The 19609-nt window shown below is 55.5% G+C and overlaps 1 protein-coding gene across 1 annotated transcript in view; it reads left to right on the top strand.

Moving 5' to 3' along the window:
* Positions 1 to 250: 250 nt before the first annotated feature.
* UBASH3A (ubiquitin associated and SH3 domain containing A) overlaps positions 251 to 19609 on the top strand; it is a 30470-nt gene continuing 11111 nt past the window's right edge. The window contains exons 1-7 of the mRNA XM_081301352.1: positions 251 to 364; positions 2082 to 2135; positions 4600 to 4786; positions 5929 to 6127; positions 8154 to 8323; positions 9853 to 10061; positions 17038 to 17164. Of these exons, the coding sequence (XP_081157478.1) occupies positions 252 to 364; positions 2082 to 2135; positions 4600 to 4786; positions 5929 to 6127; positions 8154 to 8323; positions 9853 to 10061; positions 17038 to 17164 (1059 nt within the window). The 5' untranslated portion in view covers position 251. The remainder of the gene's footprint in view (positions 365 to 2081; positions 2136 to 4599; positions 4787 to 5928; positions 6128 to 8153; positions 8324 to 9852; positions 10062 to 17037; positions 17165 to 19609) is intronic.

Genomic DNA, 19609 nt, shown 5'->3' on the forward strand with positions numbered 1-19609 from the left:
CATGCAGGGCCCTGGAGGGCCTTCCAGACCAAACCCACCGTGGAAGCAGGTAGGGTGTCACGCCTGCAGCCAACACCCGCAGAGAGAAGGCTGAAGACCAACGATCGTGCAAACAGGATATTGGGTTGTGTCAGAAGACCAGAAAGGCTTGAGGTTTTTCTTCACAAGAAAAAGAGAGGCCTCCCCCTCTCCTCTCACTTTATCTGCTCGCAGCAGTGAGCAGGCGCCTCTTGCACCACAGGCAGGAAGAGATGGCAGCGGGAGAGACTCAACTCTATGCTAAGGTCTCCAACAAGCTCAAGGGCCGCAGCATCCCCTCGCTCCTGGACCCCCTCCTGGCCACAGGCGTCCCAGCACACACCGCGTGAGTACTGTGGCTGCGGAACCCCGGAGCCCTGCTCTGGGCTGAGCCCACCCTCTTGCAGCCCCTGACACAGCTCTGGAGGGGCTTGTGGCACTGGCTTCCTGCTGAAGTGGCTGCCCTGCAGCGCAGGTGGTGTCTCAAGACAAGTCATTCTCTGCTTTCTCTACACGAGATGATCTTGACCTTGAAAGACCAACGCTGCTGGCGGGCTCCTGAGGGACCCTGAAGTGTGTGCACATTAGAAGCCATGTGTTGCTATGGCTGCCTCCATTTATGGGGGTTGGGAGGATCTTGGGTCCTCTGTGAGCCTCTAATGCCAGGTTCTGCTGAGAACCATCAGAGAGTTTCCAAACTGCACAGGGAGACCATCCGTCCTCCAGGGAACGTCTCCTGGATGTCAGTAATGAAACGGAATGGCTAAGAAATCACAGAAACAGCATCAGTACTGCCCTGCTACCCAGGGAAGGGTCCACATGTGGACACTTGAACCCTGGAGTCACCCTACTCGGAGGAAAGAAGTGATGCTGATAGTGGCTGCAGCTCTCATAGCGGACCCGTGTCTCCCCTCTGGTCCTCTCCAGATTCTTATTCACAGGGAGAAACTGATCAGAAATATTCTGAGGTAACCTGGGGCTTGGGGAGGGGACAAGCTCTCTTCCATGACAGAGCAACACCCAACACACTGGGGCAATATCTTTGAAGTTAGGCCCCTTTGTCTCCCCCCACATTAGGGCTTTGTAGTCACCATGATGCCTGCGACAAACCAGGGGTCTGTGAAATGGGGGTGGAGCAGGAGGCACCTGCTTGGCCAACATCAGGTAGCTCACACACAGCACCTGCTGCCAGTACTCCCTGTCCAGCTGCGGCTGTCGAGGACACCAACACCCAGAGGGGTAGCTGGCGGCAAGGCCAGGGCTTGAGCCAGCCCTTGATGCCCCTGGTGCCCACACTGTATTTACTGCCCAAGTGTGAACTCACTCTCAAAATCCCTCCTCATTTTAACAATAAACACGTGTCGGAGCTCTTAAGCCAGCTCACCCCAGAGGGGGCTCTGCATCTCTGCATCCCCATCATAGGCTCTGCAGGTGGCCAGGTCCCCGCGGTGTGTACCGGAACAGCAGCAGCCCTGGGCAGCAGTGACCCAGGGTCCTCAGGGAGCCCAGCTGGACCTGAACCACATGCTGAATTACTGCAGTGGCCACATCCATTCTGTTCTGTTCTGTTTGGTCCAGTTCAGCTAAATTCAACTGAACTCATCTCCCTCTGGGGTCGCTGGCTGAACAAGGCACAGGAGGGCAGGGGGAGCTGCGATGGCCTCTGTGCTGCAGGGAGGGGACGGGGGCTGTGGCCAGCCCGCCCAGGCAGCTCAGCAGGAGGTGCCGCCCCAGAAGGAGGGATGTTGGGGTGCGCGGCGTCTGCCAGGGAAGCACGCATCCAAGCCGAGGGCCCAGGCCAGCAACTCCAGCATCCACAGTGTGCGTCAGGAGGGGCAGAGGTCAGGCCCGAGGGCATGGGCCGTGTCGCCCAGGGCTAGAGGTAGGGAGCCCGGAAGGAGAGTCGTGGAGGATCCGAGAAGGTTGGACTGTCAAAAGCCACAGAGACCGGGACCTCAGGAAGACAGGCGCAGGGATGCTGGGGCCGACCACACCTGCTCCTCTGACCCTTTTCCAAAGTGGACAGCGTGGCTCTGAGCGCACCTGTGTTTACTCCTCTATAGGCTAAAAGCCTTGGCGGCCACTGGGAGGAGGACAGCAGAGGAGGCGGCCGAGTGGTGAGTGGGGCCGCATGTACAGAGGGTTTGGCTCAAAATGCCCTGTGGCCAGGGCCCCCTGGGCGGGAAGGGGCTGCTGGGGAAATGCTAAGTGGCCTCCAGTTCACACCCCCAGCATAAGGGCACCGGAGGAGAGCCTCCTTTAAAATAGAGGAAGACCTTCCAACAGAGAGGGTTTCACCTAAAAATGTGGCTTTGGGCAGGGGTCTGCCTCTGGGGCAGAGTGCATGCTGGGCCTGTGTGAGTCCTAGATTCCATCCCCAGCACAAAACCACTTTTTACCTCATCCAAACTTGACCGTCACAGAAAAAAGATCATGAGATTTGTTGAATAAATAGGGAGGAGCCATTTCTGCTGATATAAAAGAGAGATCCCACACTTCGGGCTACCTGGAGGTGGGGGCCATTGACTGGTGTCCGGGAATCCCCCTAAGGTGTGCCACCGTACACCTGGAGGGGAGCCCTGGGCTCCATCAGCTGCTCCACACTCCGAGTGGGCCCCTCGGTGAGCCACCCACAGCCGTGGCCACGGGCCTGTTTTCTGCTCTGGAAACATGGAGGGGGCTCCTTGGTCTCCCCCAGTCTGAATGGGCCCTGATGCCGTGCTCCACCCGAGGTGGGAAACCCCCCCCCCCCGTTCTTGATCTGCAGTCGCCCCAGTGAAAAGCAACAATAAAAGCCAGGTCCCCTCAGCCACAGCACCCACCGCAGCACAGGATGGAGAGACTGACAGTGGGGCCAGCGTTCTCTGGGGAGCGCCCTCCTCCTCCTCCAAAACCCCAGAAGGGGAAAACAGGCAGCACCCCCACAGACAGGGAAACCCCAGAGCCCTCTGGACTGGTCCAACCATAAAGCCAGGGACCAGAGTGGCACTAAACACCCAGCCCACGGCTGGGAGGGGCCGGGTCCATACCTGCCAGTTAGCCCAGGCAATAGATGGGGAGACCCCAGGGAGGAACAGTGGATTCCTGGGGCTCAGCCAGGAATGCACCCGGCCTCTCCCTAGGAATCGGGAAAGAAGAAAGCAAGATTCCATGAAAACAAAGGGTGTCAGGGTGTCAGATGCTGTTGAGGGTCAGGGAAGGGGTCTTGTTCCTGGCTCTGTAGTCAGTAGCTTGGGTGTCTGTCAACACTGGAAATGTGCACAGCTCTCACCAAATTTCACACTAAGCATGGCCCTAGAGACACACCAGGGCCTAGCGAGACAAGCACAGAGGACTTTTTAAAAAGAAAACAACTCAGATGTCCATTTGTATGGAAACGGACGAGTGCAATCTCACACAGTACACAGGGACCATAACACGCTGGCCGTTGGAGCCAGACCGACAGACAGCCAGGGGTGCAGACAGTGAGGGGTGCACTCACTGACATGGCCACCCTGCAAAACCAGGCCTCTGAGGAAAGCCCCAGTTGCACAGTGATTTAAACAATAGCTTAGGATTTATGTAAACACAGCTGTGCTGTCTCTTGGCTTAAATCCCCAGGAGGAAACAAAGCAGAGCCACCATCAGGGTTCACTCCAGAGAGGGAGGGAGGGGAGGGCGAGGCCAGGGGTCGGGGCCCCTCATTCATATATTCACATGAAGGAGAAACTATCTGCAAATAACTGAGGTCTTCCCCAGGATCTGTACACTGCTTTCTACACTAAGACTACGTCACATCACTGCCCTGAGTCACCAGAAATTCTTCAAAGCCATAATTTCCAGGGAATTCACCATAAGCAGATTCCCCATCATTTAGCCACTCTCCCCTGCTTTCCTGTTATAAATCCGTATTTCATGTGGGAATTTTGCCCCATACTTTTTGCTTCTTTCCTGGCACAAATTTAAAGAAGTACAGCTCAAGAGGCAGGCAATCCGAGGCTCTGCTCTCATGGAGAACCGCCGCACAGAGGTCGCGCAGATTCGCCTTGCTGCGTGATTGGCAGGGCTGAGCACTGACTTTCACTCTCCGACAACACTCAGAGAAACGATTCTGTGTTGTTTGCATTTCCATTTTTATGATTCATGACAATGAACTCCTATTTGGGGGTTGTGTGTCATATTTCTTTGTATTTAAAGTAACTCTCAGAACCAGAAGACAGAACAGCCATCTAAATGTGTCTAGTCTTACTTTTTGAGTGTGTGTGTGTGTGTGGCTTTGATTTTCACATTTAATCTGGAGTTTCTGAGAAAATGAAAATGTGTTTTTCCACAAAATTTTAATACCACAGAGATAGATGCTCTGAGGTCATGTGAATGGCAGGCTCTATCTAGTCTTCCTATCAGCTTCACCTTCCCCCTCTGGTGACACGGAGGAGAGCCTGTGACCAGCCAGGCCTGAGCCCACAGGTCCCCTCTGCGTGAGGCCCCTGCTGTGAGCTCCGGCTGCCCCTTACGGGGCACTGTCCCTGCTGTTGCCTGTCCTTGGTGGGGACGGCTCCCCCGTCCCGAAGCTGGGTAAATGTGGCCTGTTCTCTCCTGTAGGCTTCGCTGTCACAGCAATGACCCTTCCCTCGACGACCCCATCCCCCAGGAGTACGCCCTCTTCCTCTGTCCTACGGGGCCCCTGCTGGAGAGGCTACAGGAGTTCTGGAGGGAGAGCAGGCGTCAGTGTGCCAAGAACCGAGCCCACGAGGTCTTCCCCCACGTGACGCTCTGCGACTTCTTCACGGTGAGTTGGCCGGTGCCTTGAACCCCGTGACCGTGGCCGCAATGGCAGCACTCTGGGGACAGGGGACAGGGGCTGGGACACGGCTGCTCTGTTTTAGCGGGTGGTCCTGAACGCAGTGTCCGTGGTTCCGTGTGTGGGGCGCCTGCTCTCCACCCGTCAGGGCCCCGTGCATGTTTCCTGGCTCTTTTCCAATCCTTCTTCCTCTCCCCAGGCAGAAGGAGGTACTGCCCCCACGCCACCCCATCTTTCTATCTGTAAATCTAGTGGCATTTTCGTGTCCTGTTAGGTATGGGCTGCACCTTCCCAGGCTGAGCCCCCCAGGGAAGGCCATGTACCCGGAGACCAGCACAGTGCCCAGGCCATAGTCAGGGCTTCCTAAATATGTGGCAAATGGGCTGAGGACTGGGTGGTTGTCAACAAGCCACCAACGTCAAGCTTTCCCTGGCTCACAGCTCAGCCCTCTGATTTAGAAAAAGATCAAGAGTCATCATCACAGGGTACCAGGGAGGTGAGAGGGACCTGGGGGCTGCTAGAGAGAGAAGGAAGGCTGGGAGGAACAGGGAGGGACAGGCAGCCCCCTCCCCTGGTCACCACTTCCCCAGAGGAAGGGGAGATGGGCCCCTTGTTCCCTGCATGGGTACCTCCTGAAGCGTGCCTCCAAAGCGTCTGCCAGGCATTCTGGTTTGCCGGAGCCGCTGGGGAGTCTGAGGACCCAGAACTAAACTCCAGGGCCAGCCAGCCCCATCCCCTCTGGGTGGGCTGAGCAGTGCCCTCCAACAGACTGCCTCGAAGTTGGCTGGAACCCTCCAGAAACCGACTCACACAACCTGAGAAAACCTGGGGCCGTGGAAAGGTGTTGGCAGGGGGTACAGCAGGGGAAGGGCAGAAGTGACCAGAAACTTCCCGCCTGGCCACCTGAAGGAGATTTCATTCCAAGAAAAGATTTTACCTGAAACACCTTTTTTAAAAACCCATGAGCACGAGGCATGGGCAAACCCACAGGCCAGATGCACAGGGATGCAGGCGGCCTCCCTCACGGCTTTGGACAGAACAGGGTCCCCTGCTGGTTGCAGCAGGATTCTCATTAGGTCGATGCTCCCTGGCAGGAGCTAGGACACGGGTTCCCTGTCTGTCTCCCCCAGTGTGAAGACCAGAAGGTGGAGTGTCTGTACGAAGCTCTGAAGAGAGCCGGGGACAGGACCCTGAGGTCCTTCCCCACCTCGGTCCCACTGGCTCTCCACTCGTCCATCAGCTACCTGGGCTTCTTCATCAACGACGGCCCCGCAGACGTCATCCGGGAATTTGCCATGGCGTTTGCCACGGAAGCATCCGTCTTGGCAGGTAGGAGGCCCGGCCTTGTGCACCGGGACCTGGCTGGTGAGACTCCCGTCAGTGCTGGCCCTTCAGTGCCCTCTCCTGCAGAGGACAGCTGGTCCTTCCTGCCCCCAGGCAGCCTGTCAGCCACTGTTCTCAGACAGGCCCAGGGGCTCCCCTGCTCTCCCTACCCCTAGGTGGGCCTCATCAGCTGCATTGTTACGGGGAGACTAAGGCCACTAAGGGTGAAATGCCTGCCCAACATCACTGACCTGGGTTGAGTAGTGTCCCCTGAAAAGCCATGTCCACCAGAAACCTCAGAATGTGACCTTATCCGTCAAGATGTAATTAATTCAGACACGGTCACCCTGGATCAGGGTGGACTCTCAGCGCCACAACCAAAAGAAGAAGACACCAAGAGATGTACAGAGCAGCCCTGTGACAACAGAGGCAGAGAAGGGCACGATGTGACCAGAGGCCGCAGGAGGCGGGCAGGACCTCCCTGGACCCTTCAGAGGGAGTACAGCCCTGGCAGCTTCTGGACTCCAGAGCTGCCAGAGGATGCATTTCTGTTGCCTTAAGCTGCCAGGGCTGTGGCGACCCCTAACAGCCGCCACAGGAAGCTCACAGAGCTGACCAGTGCTAGTGGCTCTGCCTTGCTCCACACCACCAGGGGACCATGCGGACAGAGCCGGCTGGAGCCTCACGTCCATCTCCTGACCCTGACCAAGCCCTGCCCTGCTCTCCACAGCCACGCTCTCAGCCTAACCCTGAGAGGGCGAGGAGGGGCCTCCCTTGCTGACGAGTGGCCAATTACGGTTCAGGAGTGTCCCTAGTCCTTCTCAGGGCAGTGTGGGAGGCCCACACTGGCCATCCCAGCAAGACACAGCCCCAGACCTGGGCCTCGGAGAGGAAAGACAAGGGCCCATTCATAAACCTCGTGACTCACTCTCGTGTCCTGGTGACAGCAGACTGGGTCTTTCCCAGGCCAGGCTGACTCATGTGGCAAGCCACCCTCCCTGCTGCTGAAAACGGGTCAGAAGAGGAATTTCCCTCCACCCACACTCGCCCGCTCGGCCACTCAGCTCAGCAGCTCGGGCTTAGAGGCCTCGTGCGCTGCTCAGGGAGCACCTGTGGCATGCAGGGCATGTCTGGGCCAGGCCAGGGTTCCCTGGAAGGCTCTGTGTCCTCTTAGGGGAACAACCAACCCTGTCTGATTGTAAGTGACCTTTGTGACAGGTGGCCACCATGTACTCTGGGCCCACAGGAGACTGAGCTGGTGGGCTGGTTTCCCAGCACCGCCCCAGGAGCCAGCTCTGCCCTCCCGTCACTGCTGTCTGTCACTGCTGGAAACTGAGTCAGGACACCACACCTGACCACGGTCATCCTGCCGAAAGGGCAGAGGGGCCTCATCTTGGGCCCACCCAATAGCAAAGTCGGTGCCATCCCCACAGGACACCAACAGCTGCCCCAGAATGTATGACACTTTGTGGCCAAGCTGCCATAGGATACAGGCTGCTCCGGAAGGCGGCCTTGAGGGCAGAGGCCGCCCGGAAAGGCCTGCGGCTCGACCACTCCCTGGGCTTCCTGTGTGGCTAAAGCAAGGAGAATGTGGAGACCCTGATGCTTCCCAGTTCTGCTTATCAAGTTTCTTCCTGAAACTCTTCCATGGAACAAAAAGCCCTTGAACTGCAGCTGTGGCCCCAGAGTCCGCTGAGTCACCTGCACAACAGGAGCCCAGAGCCAGTCCTGAGAGTTGAAACCCTTTGTTTGGTCAATCCGCTTGCCAACCGATGGCCTTGACCCCTTAACCACCTCTCTATACCTCCTCCTCTCCTTCCTTCTTGAAAATCCTACAGGTTTCCAACCCCCTTCCCTACAACGTCACTCAGATGCCAATGAGGGCCTGTCCCCGCCTTGCTGCAGGGGCACCAGCACAGAGATGGAGGGTGGGCAGAGGCGGGAGGTGCTCTGTGTAGAGGCGCTTCCTGGTCTTGGGCACGTGGCGCTGGCTGCTTAGGTAACCGCCTGCCCCGTGTTCCTGATTTCCCAGACTGCTCCGTGAAGGCTTGTACCAAGCAGCTGCATCTGACCCTGGCCCACAAGTTCTACCCCCACCACCAGAGGACGCTGGAGGAGCTGGCTAGAGCCATCCACCCTGGCCACAGCTGCCAGTGGACGGCGGCCCTGTACTCCCGGGACATGCGCTTTGTGCACTACCAGGTGAGACAACTGTGACCCAGGAGTGTGGCTGGACATGACCCTCTCCACAGGAGACAAATGGACCAATGATCTCCTTCCCCACAGCACTCCCCCATGGGGAGCCCTTTCTAGAGTGGGAGAGGACTGCTGATCCTCCTCTGAAACTCTTGCCATTCAGAACCAACCTGTTAAGATGTGAGCTACAAGTGTGCAAAAACATCAAGACAAAATCCTGCTTGCTGACAGTATCTGGAAAGGGCTGTTGTGAAAACGTACGAACGCAGGTTTTGCTTATCAGATCAGTTCATGTAGTGATGGAGTGGAGCCTCATTCCAAGGCTTTCCCCTCTGTGAATTGATTGGTTTGGGAAGAAAGAGTGTGTCATTCCTTCCAGAGCCAGGGAATGAGCGTGATGTTGCTTCCCAGTCCAAACCCTTGTGGGAGTCCACCATGGTCCTGTCCCAGGAGAAGCTGTGAATGACAAGCAAGTGGATGATGAATAGATGGATGATGGATAGATGGATGATGGATGGATGGATAATGGATGAATGGATAATGGATGAGTGGATGGATGATGGATGGATGGATAATGGATGAATGGATGGATGATGGATAGATGGATGATGGATAGATGGATAATGGATGAGTGGATGGATGATGGATGGATGGATAATGGATGAATGGATAATGGATGAGTGGATGGATGATGGATGGATGATAATGGATGAATGGATGGATGATGGATAGATGGATGATGGATAGATGGATGATGGATTGATGGATAATGGATGAGTGTATGGATGATGGATGGATGGATAATGGATGAATGGATGGATGATGGATAGATGGATAATGGATAGATGGATGATGGATGGATGGATAATGGATGAATGGATAATGGATGAATGGATAATGGATGAGTGGATGGATGATGGATGGATGGATGATTGATGGATGATGGATAGATGATGGATGATGGATAGATGGATCATGGATGAGTGGATGGAAGATTGATGGATGGATGATGGATGATGGATGATGGACAGATGGTGATGAATGAGTGGATGGATAATAGATGGATGGATGGTGGATAAATGGATGGATGGATAGATGATAGATGAATGAGTGAATGGATAGATGATGCATGATGGATACATGAATGATGAGTGAGTGGATGGATGATGGGTGATGATAAATGGATGGATGGATAGATGATGGATGATGGATAGATGGATGATGGATGAATGGATGGATGATGGATGGATAGATGGAAGGATAGATGGGTGGATGGAAGGAAGAAGGCAACAAGCAATCAAGCAAGCAAGGCAGAAAAGAAAAATTTTATTTCTAAATCTACCCAAAGAATTCTGTGCTGCTGTATTTTGCGATATTCTATGCTGGATGTCATTAGAGGCCTGGTGGCATCTTGGAGACACAGAACACATCAGGGACCCAGAAAGCAAGATGTGGAATATACCACTCCTCCTAGTGCTGTTGCTTCCCAGTGCAAACCCTGGCGGGAAACACGAAACCACTTCCCTCCTTTCTAGACCCTGAAGGTCCTGTTCCAGTACAAGCCCCAGAACGTGGACGAGCTAATGCTCAGTCCTGGCGACTACATCTTTGTGGACCCCACTCAGCAGGAGGAAGCCAGCGAGGGTTGGGCCATCGGGACCTCCCAGCGGACGGGCTGCCGGGGCTTCCTGCCAGAGAACTACACGGAAAGAGCCTGCGAGTCTGACACTTGGGTCAAACATAGGTGAGTGCTGCCCCTAGCCAGGGCCCAAAGCTCTCTCTGACCAGTCACTACCTGAAACAGGGGACTCAGCAGCAATGTGCTTCCAGAACATTCCATCACTGGAAAAACTGCATTCCTGGTGCTGCACAATTATCCCTGCAGATACAGTGCTATCCTCACAGATTCAGTTTCTGCTGATAGCATTCAGGAAATGTGGGTTACTCCATATTACTTTCCCAAGATAATGATGTCCAAATTGTTGCAAAATACTTCTTGCTTCTTATGAGTGTCAAAATTATACTTAGAGGACTTAAGCTTTGGCTTATTTATTCTTTGCTCAGTGTATAAAACCTGTGATATCATAAGGTGCGTTAGTTGTTTTCTATTTCTCTGCAACAAACTGTCACAAATTTAATGGCTAAAATGAAAGACTTTCATTTCTCAGAGTTTTCACGGGTCTGGATCAGAGTACAGTTTAACTGGGTCCTCTGCTTGGTATCTCATGTGGCTGAAACTGAGGTGTGGCCAGGACCAGGGTCCCATCCAAGTCAGGTGCCCTCCTAAGCTCAATAACTTGTTGGCAGAAGTCACTCCACGAAGCTGGAGGGCTGCTGCAGGCTTGTCCTCCTGCTCAGCTGGACATCTCTTAAGTGCAGTGTCCTTAGCCTCGCCTGTCAAGGCTAAGGATTTTAGAAACAGCAGGTACTGACTTCTTTTTGTTTCTTGGTTCTTCAATTTGTCCCCCTCCTCCCTGTTTTACAACAAAAAAACAAGAAGAAGCCAGGTGATCACTTTAACTCACAAACACCCTCATCTACAGAACCAACCTCATCCCTCATAAGTTCTGAGCCCTGTGGATGATCCCATTGAACTTCTTGCCCTGCCTCATGGGACCCCTCCTCAGGTTCCTGCCCACAGTCCCACTCCTCATAGAGTTCTCCGCCGGGCACCTTTCACAGCCTGCCTCTGCGGGCCCTCCACTCACAGGGACACAGCAGCGGGCAACTCAGATCCTCCCAGCCTCTGCCCTGCTGCCCAGCCCCAAGTTGCCCCCATATTCTAGGTACTTGTTAGGATAGCCCCCCACCCCAGTTCCTGATACCAAACTTAGAAAAAGTTTAATTGGAATAGAAGGACCGTGATTCTATATCATACATAGATTTGCTACAAATACACATGTACACATGTAGGTATACTGCAAATGCATGTATGAGATGCACACTACACCCAGGAGAAAAGATCACAGAGCTGGGAGGGCAAGGCCCATGTGTGACAGCCAGCAGCACCCAGGGTGGGCCAGCAGTGGCAGTCACAGCTGCTCTGTGGAGTGTCTGTGTTTGAGGAAGGATTAAGCCTTTTTAAAATGCCTTCCAACTGAGTAAGTGGGGCACAGGTGGGATAATGGCCCCTCCACCCACTTAAATCCAGCTGGTGAGGGTGCTCACCGCATCTCCTCCCAACAGCTTGAGGGTGAGCATTTGATTGGACAATCGGGAAAGCTGAGTGTGATGCTCAAAATGACTGCCACTGCCCAACTCTCACGAGAGTGTCCCCGGGGACCTACTGCAGCCAGACACATGCTAGACAGGGAATTCTGGGACTTGGCTCAGTGTAGCCATAGTGACACACTGCGAAGCCATGACAAGGTGCTGAGGCCTGAAACCACCCTCCCAGGGGCTTTTCCCTGTCTTCCCCCAGGTGTCAGCTAGGAGAGTGGAGGAACATGCAGAAGAAGAGAGGAGGGGGGAGAAAGGGGGGAGGCCGCCCGCCCTCAAGGCAGGCGCATGTGGGGGCGGAGTCAGGCGGTTTCGAGGAGACTGGTAGAAGACCTAGAGGGGGTGGGCAGGGGAAAGGTCTAGAAAAGCCTTCTGTGTGGTCTGGGGCTTCCTGGCACTTTCAGAACTGAGAGGCTGGGGAAGGGCCTAGGAAAGCACCCAGGTGCCCATCCCCTGCCTCCAGGAGGTCTCCCCGAAGGATTGCACTACTTCATTCTCTTCCTTAATCCGCTCCTAAAACTCCCCACAGCCTCGCCTGGGTTTCCATACCAATGAGGAAACCACGGATTGAGCACAGCTGTGTTCACAGTCGACTCAGTCCACAGCTTTTCAGATCCATGGGAGGCACTTTCCATGGACAAATTTTATCTAGCCTCCACACGCCCAGGGAACTTCTTCTGTACCTCTTCCCACGGAGGTTCATTCCAAGTCAGAGCTATGAAGACTGCCATTCTGCTCGAGAAGCTGTGGGAAGTACTTTAAAGAGAACCTATGCATAACTAATAGGACTCTAAGAAACCTGGGGCTGAGGAGGCCGGGCTCAGCAGGAGAGTACTCACCCTGCACGCGGGAGACCTGCCCTCCAGCCCTAGAGCTAGAAAGAAAGAACAGGGGAGGGAGGCACCCTGAGAGAGCTGGGCTTCGAGTTTTCCGGCCTCCAAGTGGAGGGGACACTCCTTCAACAACCATCACAGCAAACAGTCACAGACACACGCGGACGGGTGGGTGCAGAGAGCACCCTCTGCTAGTGTAGACATCCATGGGTCTGGGGGCCACCTCGAAGCTACAAGATGCTGGTCCATGGGGACCTTAGCGATGACGCAGTACAAACCCCTGCCCCGCATGACAGCCAAGATGACAGACAAGTCAGCAGGCCAGAAATGCCGCAGCATTAAGAAAGTGCTCATCTCCACTCCAACCGACTGGTCCAGTGGGCCACTGACGGAATAGCAGGAGCAGAGATGCTCTCCCCCTCGCAGGCCATCTAGACTCAGGAGCCTTGCCTGCCCTGAGGCCCACAGCCTTCACCACCTGCCCAGGAGAGCTCACTGCCACCCAGGAGCCACCAGGCAATCAGCAATGACCCAGCAAGACTGCAGAAGGTGAGCTCGTGGGTGTCACATTTTTCACATCACAATTGATATATCAGGGACCTGTCACCAATGTAACCAGTCTAGCTTTTATACCTGAGTTTCTCTTAGGAAAAATTACAATGTCAAAAATTGCAATGAAAGGAAAGAGAAGCCAGCTCTGGGCTGGGTGCTCTGGGGTGTCTGACGGGCCTGTCATTCAAGCTCCCCACCCCCACTCAGGGAGCCATGAGACACCTGGCAAATGTAACATGTGACGTGGGCCCTGGTGCCAGAGAACTAGCCGGCTGAATCTTTCTAGAAGGCTGAAAGTCCTTATTAGACTCGTAAGGCTTCTTCAATCAAATACAGGCCTTGGGTGTCTGCACATGTCACAGATGTCTTAAGCTGTGTCTGAAGGCTGTGTCTCGCCTGTGGACAGGTGGACGGTGGTAACTATGTGTGTCAGCCTCAGGACCTATACTGGGCACGCGTGATACAAGCAGCAAGAACTGCAGCTCTCCAGATCCTCCAAGTTTGCGGCCGTGATGCTCACACTTGGCAGCTAATACAGCAGTCATCCTGCACCCGTATGGCCACCCAGCCTTTACACAGGGCCGTCCTGGGGCTCCTTGACTGGCAACCACAAAGTCACACTCTGATGTCCACCCACTGCTTTGGAGAAGGTGAGAAGCTGTGTGCAAGGCCATCATGATGGGGACCACTCCTGACCACAGCGGTTGCCAGCCATCTGGGCAGGAGGATGGGGAGCAGAGAGGCCTGCGTGAGGGTCCAGCTCAGGGGGATCCGTGGAGACCTGCAGCCAAGATGAGAGCATTTCCAACATCCAAGACAGAGGCATCCAAGTGACTTTCCAAAAACCACAGAATGAATTGAGGGCAGGTAGTTCAGACTGAAAAATGCAGTTGTCCTGGGGTGAGTGTTGTCCCCCTAAATTCATCTGTTGGAGTCCTGACCCCCCGGGACCTCAGCTATGACCTCATTTGGAGACAGGGACTTTCCGGAGGTGATAAGTTAAAACAAGGCTGTTCAGGTGGCCCTAATCCAACAGGACTGTGTCCTTAGAAGCAGAAGAGATCAGGACACAGACACAGAAGGACGGCCCCATAAGGACACGGGAAGACTGGAGCTATGGAGTGTAGACACAGCTATTTCCATGTGTAAGTTAACCACTGAGTGACTCGTGAGTTAGAGAAAAACGGAAATGTCACAAAGCTGGGCCCTTCTGTCCCCTCCCATCACCATCACCCACCATCATCTTGAGTGCATTTCATCTGAAAGATGGCAGAGAAGTTCGATTTTGTCTCCAACTGTAAACTTCGCAGATGTCACTTGTAGATAACGAGGCTTCATTGTTGGCATAGTGAGCCGCAAGGGAGTGTGGGTGCCCCGGCCTTGCCCTCAGGAAGAGAACCCTGCCCACATTTCCTGTCTGATATGAGACCTTTTGCAGAGGGAGCTGTCCATGGCTCCAACACAAGGCCTACTCTTGGTCACTGGCCATCAGCTGATGTCTGCTGGTATCTGACAGTATGAGTGCATGGGAACCAGGTCCATCCGTTTGGCCTGGCCTCCTCCCATAGAATGTGTAGATCCAGACAGTGCAAGCCATGGCGACGTGGGCAGGGGAGCAGAACTTGAAGCAAACAAGAAACGTGTGAACTGACTCAAAACACTATGTGGGCAGGGAGCGTTGCAGGGCTGGGTCCTGGGGCCCCACCTGAGTCGTGGTTGAGACGTAGGGCACGTGACGCCTGCCAACTTCAGCCCCAGACAGGTCTCAGCACGGAAGCCTGGTGAGCCATTGCTGGGTTTATGGGGTCTGGGGACCTGAGTGAGTGTGGGGGAAAGTGGACATTTACCCCCAGGCTGAACAAGTCAAGCACATACATTCGTGGCTGAGCAAAGTGGAGGCAGGAACGTGCCAGCTCCTCCCGTCATTTCCAGGTTTAATGAAGTTCAGGCAAAATCGCCATGGGTCACTTTGTGGAACCTCTCTGAGGGAATGGAAAGATTCTGCTAGGAGAATGAACAGGGCAGTTGAGAAGACTTTGAGAACCAGCATCCTGGCTTAGGGGAGGTAAAACACAGAGGAGCAGGACCGACCGAGAGAAGAGCAGAGGAGCACTCCCACTCCCTGGGAGGTTCGCGTCTGAGGAAGGACACCCCAGAAACCAGGAAGCAGTGGGTGCTTCACACTCTCACCCCATCTCACAGTCCACCCCTGGTAGAGTCTGGGATTGTGGAAGGCAGTCGAAGCTCATGTACTTCTGATTCTTGGGCTGGGAGAACTTGGGAAGCCCAGAGGCAGCAGGAGAGGTCCCAACAGACATGTCTCTCACCAGAGTCCACAGCAAACTGGGTTCCGATGCCTGAACCTGGGCTCTCTCCTGTCCCCACGCACTCTGCTCAGTCACTCTGGCCTCTGCTGTGCCCCACGCCCTCCGGGGGAGCAGGGTGCCCCCGCAGGCTCTCTCTCCTCTCCCTGGACCCTGGCCCACACCTGCATGCCCTGCAGTCTCCTCCCTCATCCATTTCCCATGTCACCTGCAGCACCCAGGGGCTCTGTGGGACAGCTACCCCCACCTCCCGCACCTGGCCACCCCTGGTTTATCTTACCCCATGATGCTCATCACCTTCTAATCAACCATGAGCTTTCCTTTTCCCAAAAAAGTGGATCTGATCATGAAAGATCAAAATTGGCTGGATGAGGAAAATGGGGTGAGATTCCGTGATCAACTGACCCAGCAAATTATATTTTATCTTCTTTTTCAATTTATTATATTTTCTAATAATAACGAGGAACAAAACATCCTGAGTCCTTCTGCTGGAATAGGAAGCCAGCGGAGCTGGGGTTGGTGGAAAGCGAGGACACACGTGGGTGGAGGTACTGGTGGAGAAGGGCTTTTCACACCCAGCGCAGCCCTGAGAAGGGCACAGAGGCTCTGTTGGAGAAACGCTCAGCAGCCCCCACACACACAGAGGCTGTGGATTCCTTTTAGAGATCTTTGCATTTGTAAGATGACCTCCCTGGGGAGAGGACTCCTGGGACGTGGGCGCTCTCTCCTGCTCTCTTCTTCCAGCCACTGCCGGTTCCCTGCAGACGCACCTGCTTTGCATTCCACCCTGGCCTGAATGCCAAAGCCAGAGTTCTCACCTCCCCTGGCAGCTGGGGTCCATCCCCAGCCTCTCCAGAGCTCCCCAACGCCTGTCCACCCTAGGGCACTTTTCTTGATTCAATGGACGTGAGTCAACTTCCTCTTCACCTGCGACTTCTCTCTCTATTGAAATGCACCCCCTCTTTCCCATGTTTCCATAGCTCTCAAGGCACCTGCCCACCGTGCATCTGTCCCTGCACCCCAGCCATGCCCATCTGCATACCTGACTGTTTCAGAAGGTGAACCAAAGAGGATGGTGTATCAACCAGAGAAATAGTCTGTGTTCCCCAAAGAAGCAGAAGCAATCAGATGTGAGAGAGAAGGGGAGAGATTTTAAGGAACTGGCTCAAAACTGTGGTCTGGCCAGTCTGAAGTCTGCAGGGCGAGAGGCTCAGGGAGGAGCTGGTGCTGCAGCTCCAGTCCAAAGATGGTCTGTGGGCGGCACTCCCTCTTCCTCAGGGACCCACCCCAGTCTGATTCCTTCCAAGACCTGGCTGGGTGGGGTCCCCCTGCATTACAGAGCTTGTAATTACTTTTCTCAGAGTCTAGTGATTTCGGTTTTAATTTCATTTAGAGAGCACCTTCACAGCAACACTTGAACTGACATTAGAGCCAAGCATGTTGGCATGAGCCTGTCATGCCCACTACCTGGGAGGCTGAGCAGGAAGAGCTCTTGAACCCCAGAGTTCAAAACCAGCCTGGACCACTCAGTAAGACCCCATCTCAAAAATATAAAATAACCTTTGGCCAACATCTGGGCGCCATGTCCTGGCCATGAAATGAACCCGCATGGTGGGGCCAGCAGCCGCAGAACACCCCACCATCAGGTTTGCCCCGTTCTGAGCACTTGGCACGTGCTGCTTCAGTTTGTCCTCACAGTGACCTTGTCTGCCAAGGTGGTCACACTCGAGCACATCCACAGCCAAGCAAGGCCAGGGTGGTGCTTCTGAGGCAACCCGTCTTCTTCCTGCAGGACGTACACCTTTAGTCTGGCCATGGACAGGAACTCCAGGAAGGACGGGGACATCAACGGCAGACTAAGTGGGGACTTCCACCCCTCTCCAGCGCCGAGGGGTGTCAGCAGCGCGCTGGCTCTGCAGGTAAGAGCCCCCCCGCAAAGTCAACTAAGCACAGAACTTTCTATTAACTCATGGCGGATGCGGCTGCTTAGTGATAACTGTGGATCTGTAGGCAGCCTCTTCTGTGGCCCACAGCAGACTGGCAGGTGGACCAGCAAGGTGCCCTCCCACCAGGGCTGAGCTGCTGGGCCACCCGGGTCTGTCCTCCCTGGGGAGGATGGTGTGACCTCTGTGGCTGAGCAGCCTGCCTGCATGTTTCTGTAGGCAGCATCAGCCATGGCCCGAGGACACCAGGCTGGGAGGAGACAGGGACAGAGCATGGCCAGGACACTCAATTCTTGCTCCAATTTTCTCATTCACAAGCCAAGTACCCCCAGAGAAGTCTCCAGCCCTGGAGCCTCGGCTTCCCTTCTTTCCAGGCAGGATTGGGCAAGACAGGAGCCCACGCTATAACGTGGGGGACAGAGTCCGGGGCACATGTGGCCCACCAGGAGTCAGGCTGCACATGTGGGCTCAGGAACAGGCAGCCCCCTCCCAAAGGCAAGTGAGTTTCCCTGTAAGCCCCTGGACGCTGCCTGGGCTCAGGCCATCCGGCTTCCACCTGAAGCTGGTCTTCCTCACCAGGAACCCCCTGGGGAAGCACCTGCAGGGGTCCTGGGGCAGTTACTACATCAGTGGGACGGTCTCTCTGGTCCTACCCGGTGCCACACACAGAATTAGGACCCTTTTCCTGCATCCCCAGCATTTCTGCCCTCATTTTACAAATCTAAAACCAGGGGCTTACAGGAGGAAGGCAGCTTGGTGGGGGCCACAGAGTGTTGACTCACACTGGATGTTGGGGGCCTCACAGAAGTGGGGCGTCGAGGGCCTGCCGTGGCCAGGCCCCAGCAGCCCTAGCAGGCAGCCCAACATCCTTCCTCTAGACCCGCTCAGCACCCCAGAGGCTGCCACTGAGCCAGGGGAGCTCAGCCCAAACAGGAATTGAGCCTAGGACACTGGACACCCGAAGGTGACACAGAGCTGCTTTAGTCAGAGAGAAGGATGGCCCAAGCTGGGCAGCCACTGCCCGGAAGTCAGAGACCTGCTGGTCACTAGTGGACCCCAGCTGCCCAGGCGCCAGGAAACACAGTGCAGGCCAGACATGCCACCCACCCACTGTGGGAGTGGAAGAGCAGGCATGGACGGCCCTCCCAGACCAGGCCCCTCCCAGAGCACAGGAGGGGACCAGAGCACGGCCTGCGTTCCAGTTCACTGGGGCTTTAAATGGAAGGAAGGAGCCCGCGTCTCCCTGCCAGCGGCCCCTCCTCTGCTCTGATTCCACCTCTTCTGTACAGTGAGGAGAGCTGTGGCCTCCGGTGGAACAGGGCACCTGGGGCGGGCTGAATAAGGCCCGCGGGTGAGAGGCCCTGAGCCCGGAACCTGCAGATGCAACCTGAAAGGACACAGGGATCCAGTGAAGGACCTTGGCTTGTCCAGTGGCCCTAATACAGCCACAACTGTCCTCAAGAGGGAAAGCAGACGGAGAGCAGAAAGGCCCACAGAGGGAGAGGCCACGGGAAGAGAGGCAGAGACTGTGCTGCCACAAGCCAGGGGACACTGGAGCCACGGGAGCTGGAGGAGGTGAGGAAGGGCCGGCCCCGGAGTCCTTGAGCTGGACTTCTGGCCTCCAGGATGGTGGGAGCTCACCTGCACTGCTCTGTGCTGCCTGGTTTGTGACGGCTGTGTCTAGAGACAGGGTGCAGCCCTCTCCATCCTCAGACCCAGGGGCTGCTCTGTCCCCTCCCAGGACCTCGCTTGGCTCTGTCATCATGTCCCTAGACAAGGCTCCACGTTTCCAGAGGAGAGCAGCACAGAGGACAGGACCCCGGGCTACCCTTCACGTGGCGCTCCCCACCTGTCATCCTGCTGGCCTTGGCTTCAGGAGTCACCAAGTCCTGTTATGCCCAGAAGCCCCCAGCCCACTGCAGAGGCAGGCACTGTCCCCTCTGCCCTCAGTGGCTCTGTGATGCATCTTCCTGGGTTTGTCCCTCAGCCCCACAGAGACCTGCAGCTCCTGGAGAAGGGGTGCACTGCAGCACTGCCCCAGCATCTGACATGCACCTCCCCAAGACACCAGGTTGTGACAGTGGCACTGACAGCCTGAGTCCTGGGAGCCAGCAGGCAGCACTATGGGTCCTGGGTTGAGGTGGGACATCCCTATCCAGCTTTAGAGCAGAGGCCCCCAGAAGCCTGGGCCTGGCACTGGGTGGCAGTTCTCCAGGGTGACGGCTGACCCTCCGTGCCTCCTCAGAGTCCTGGCTTATATATAATAAGGGCTTTGGCTGCCCACAGCTGTCCTGGAGGCCTCTTGCTGGCCTCCTGCTGGCTCGGTCCTCAGAACTCTGCCCTCTGCCCCACCCCCTGCACCGTCTCCCTTAGAGCAGGTGCTCCTCAAGCTGCGCCCCCACCCCTTCAGTTGTTCACAGC

Source organism: Spermophilus citellus (genome assembly GCF_964194105.1).
Source record: "Spermophilus citellus genome assembly, chromosome: 7".
Lineage (NCBI taxonomy): Eukaryota > Metazoa > Chordata > Mammalia > Rodentia > Sciuridae > Spermophilus > Spermophilus citellus.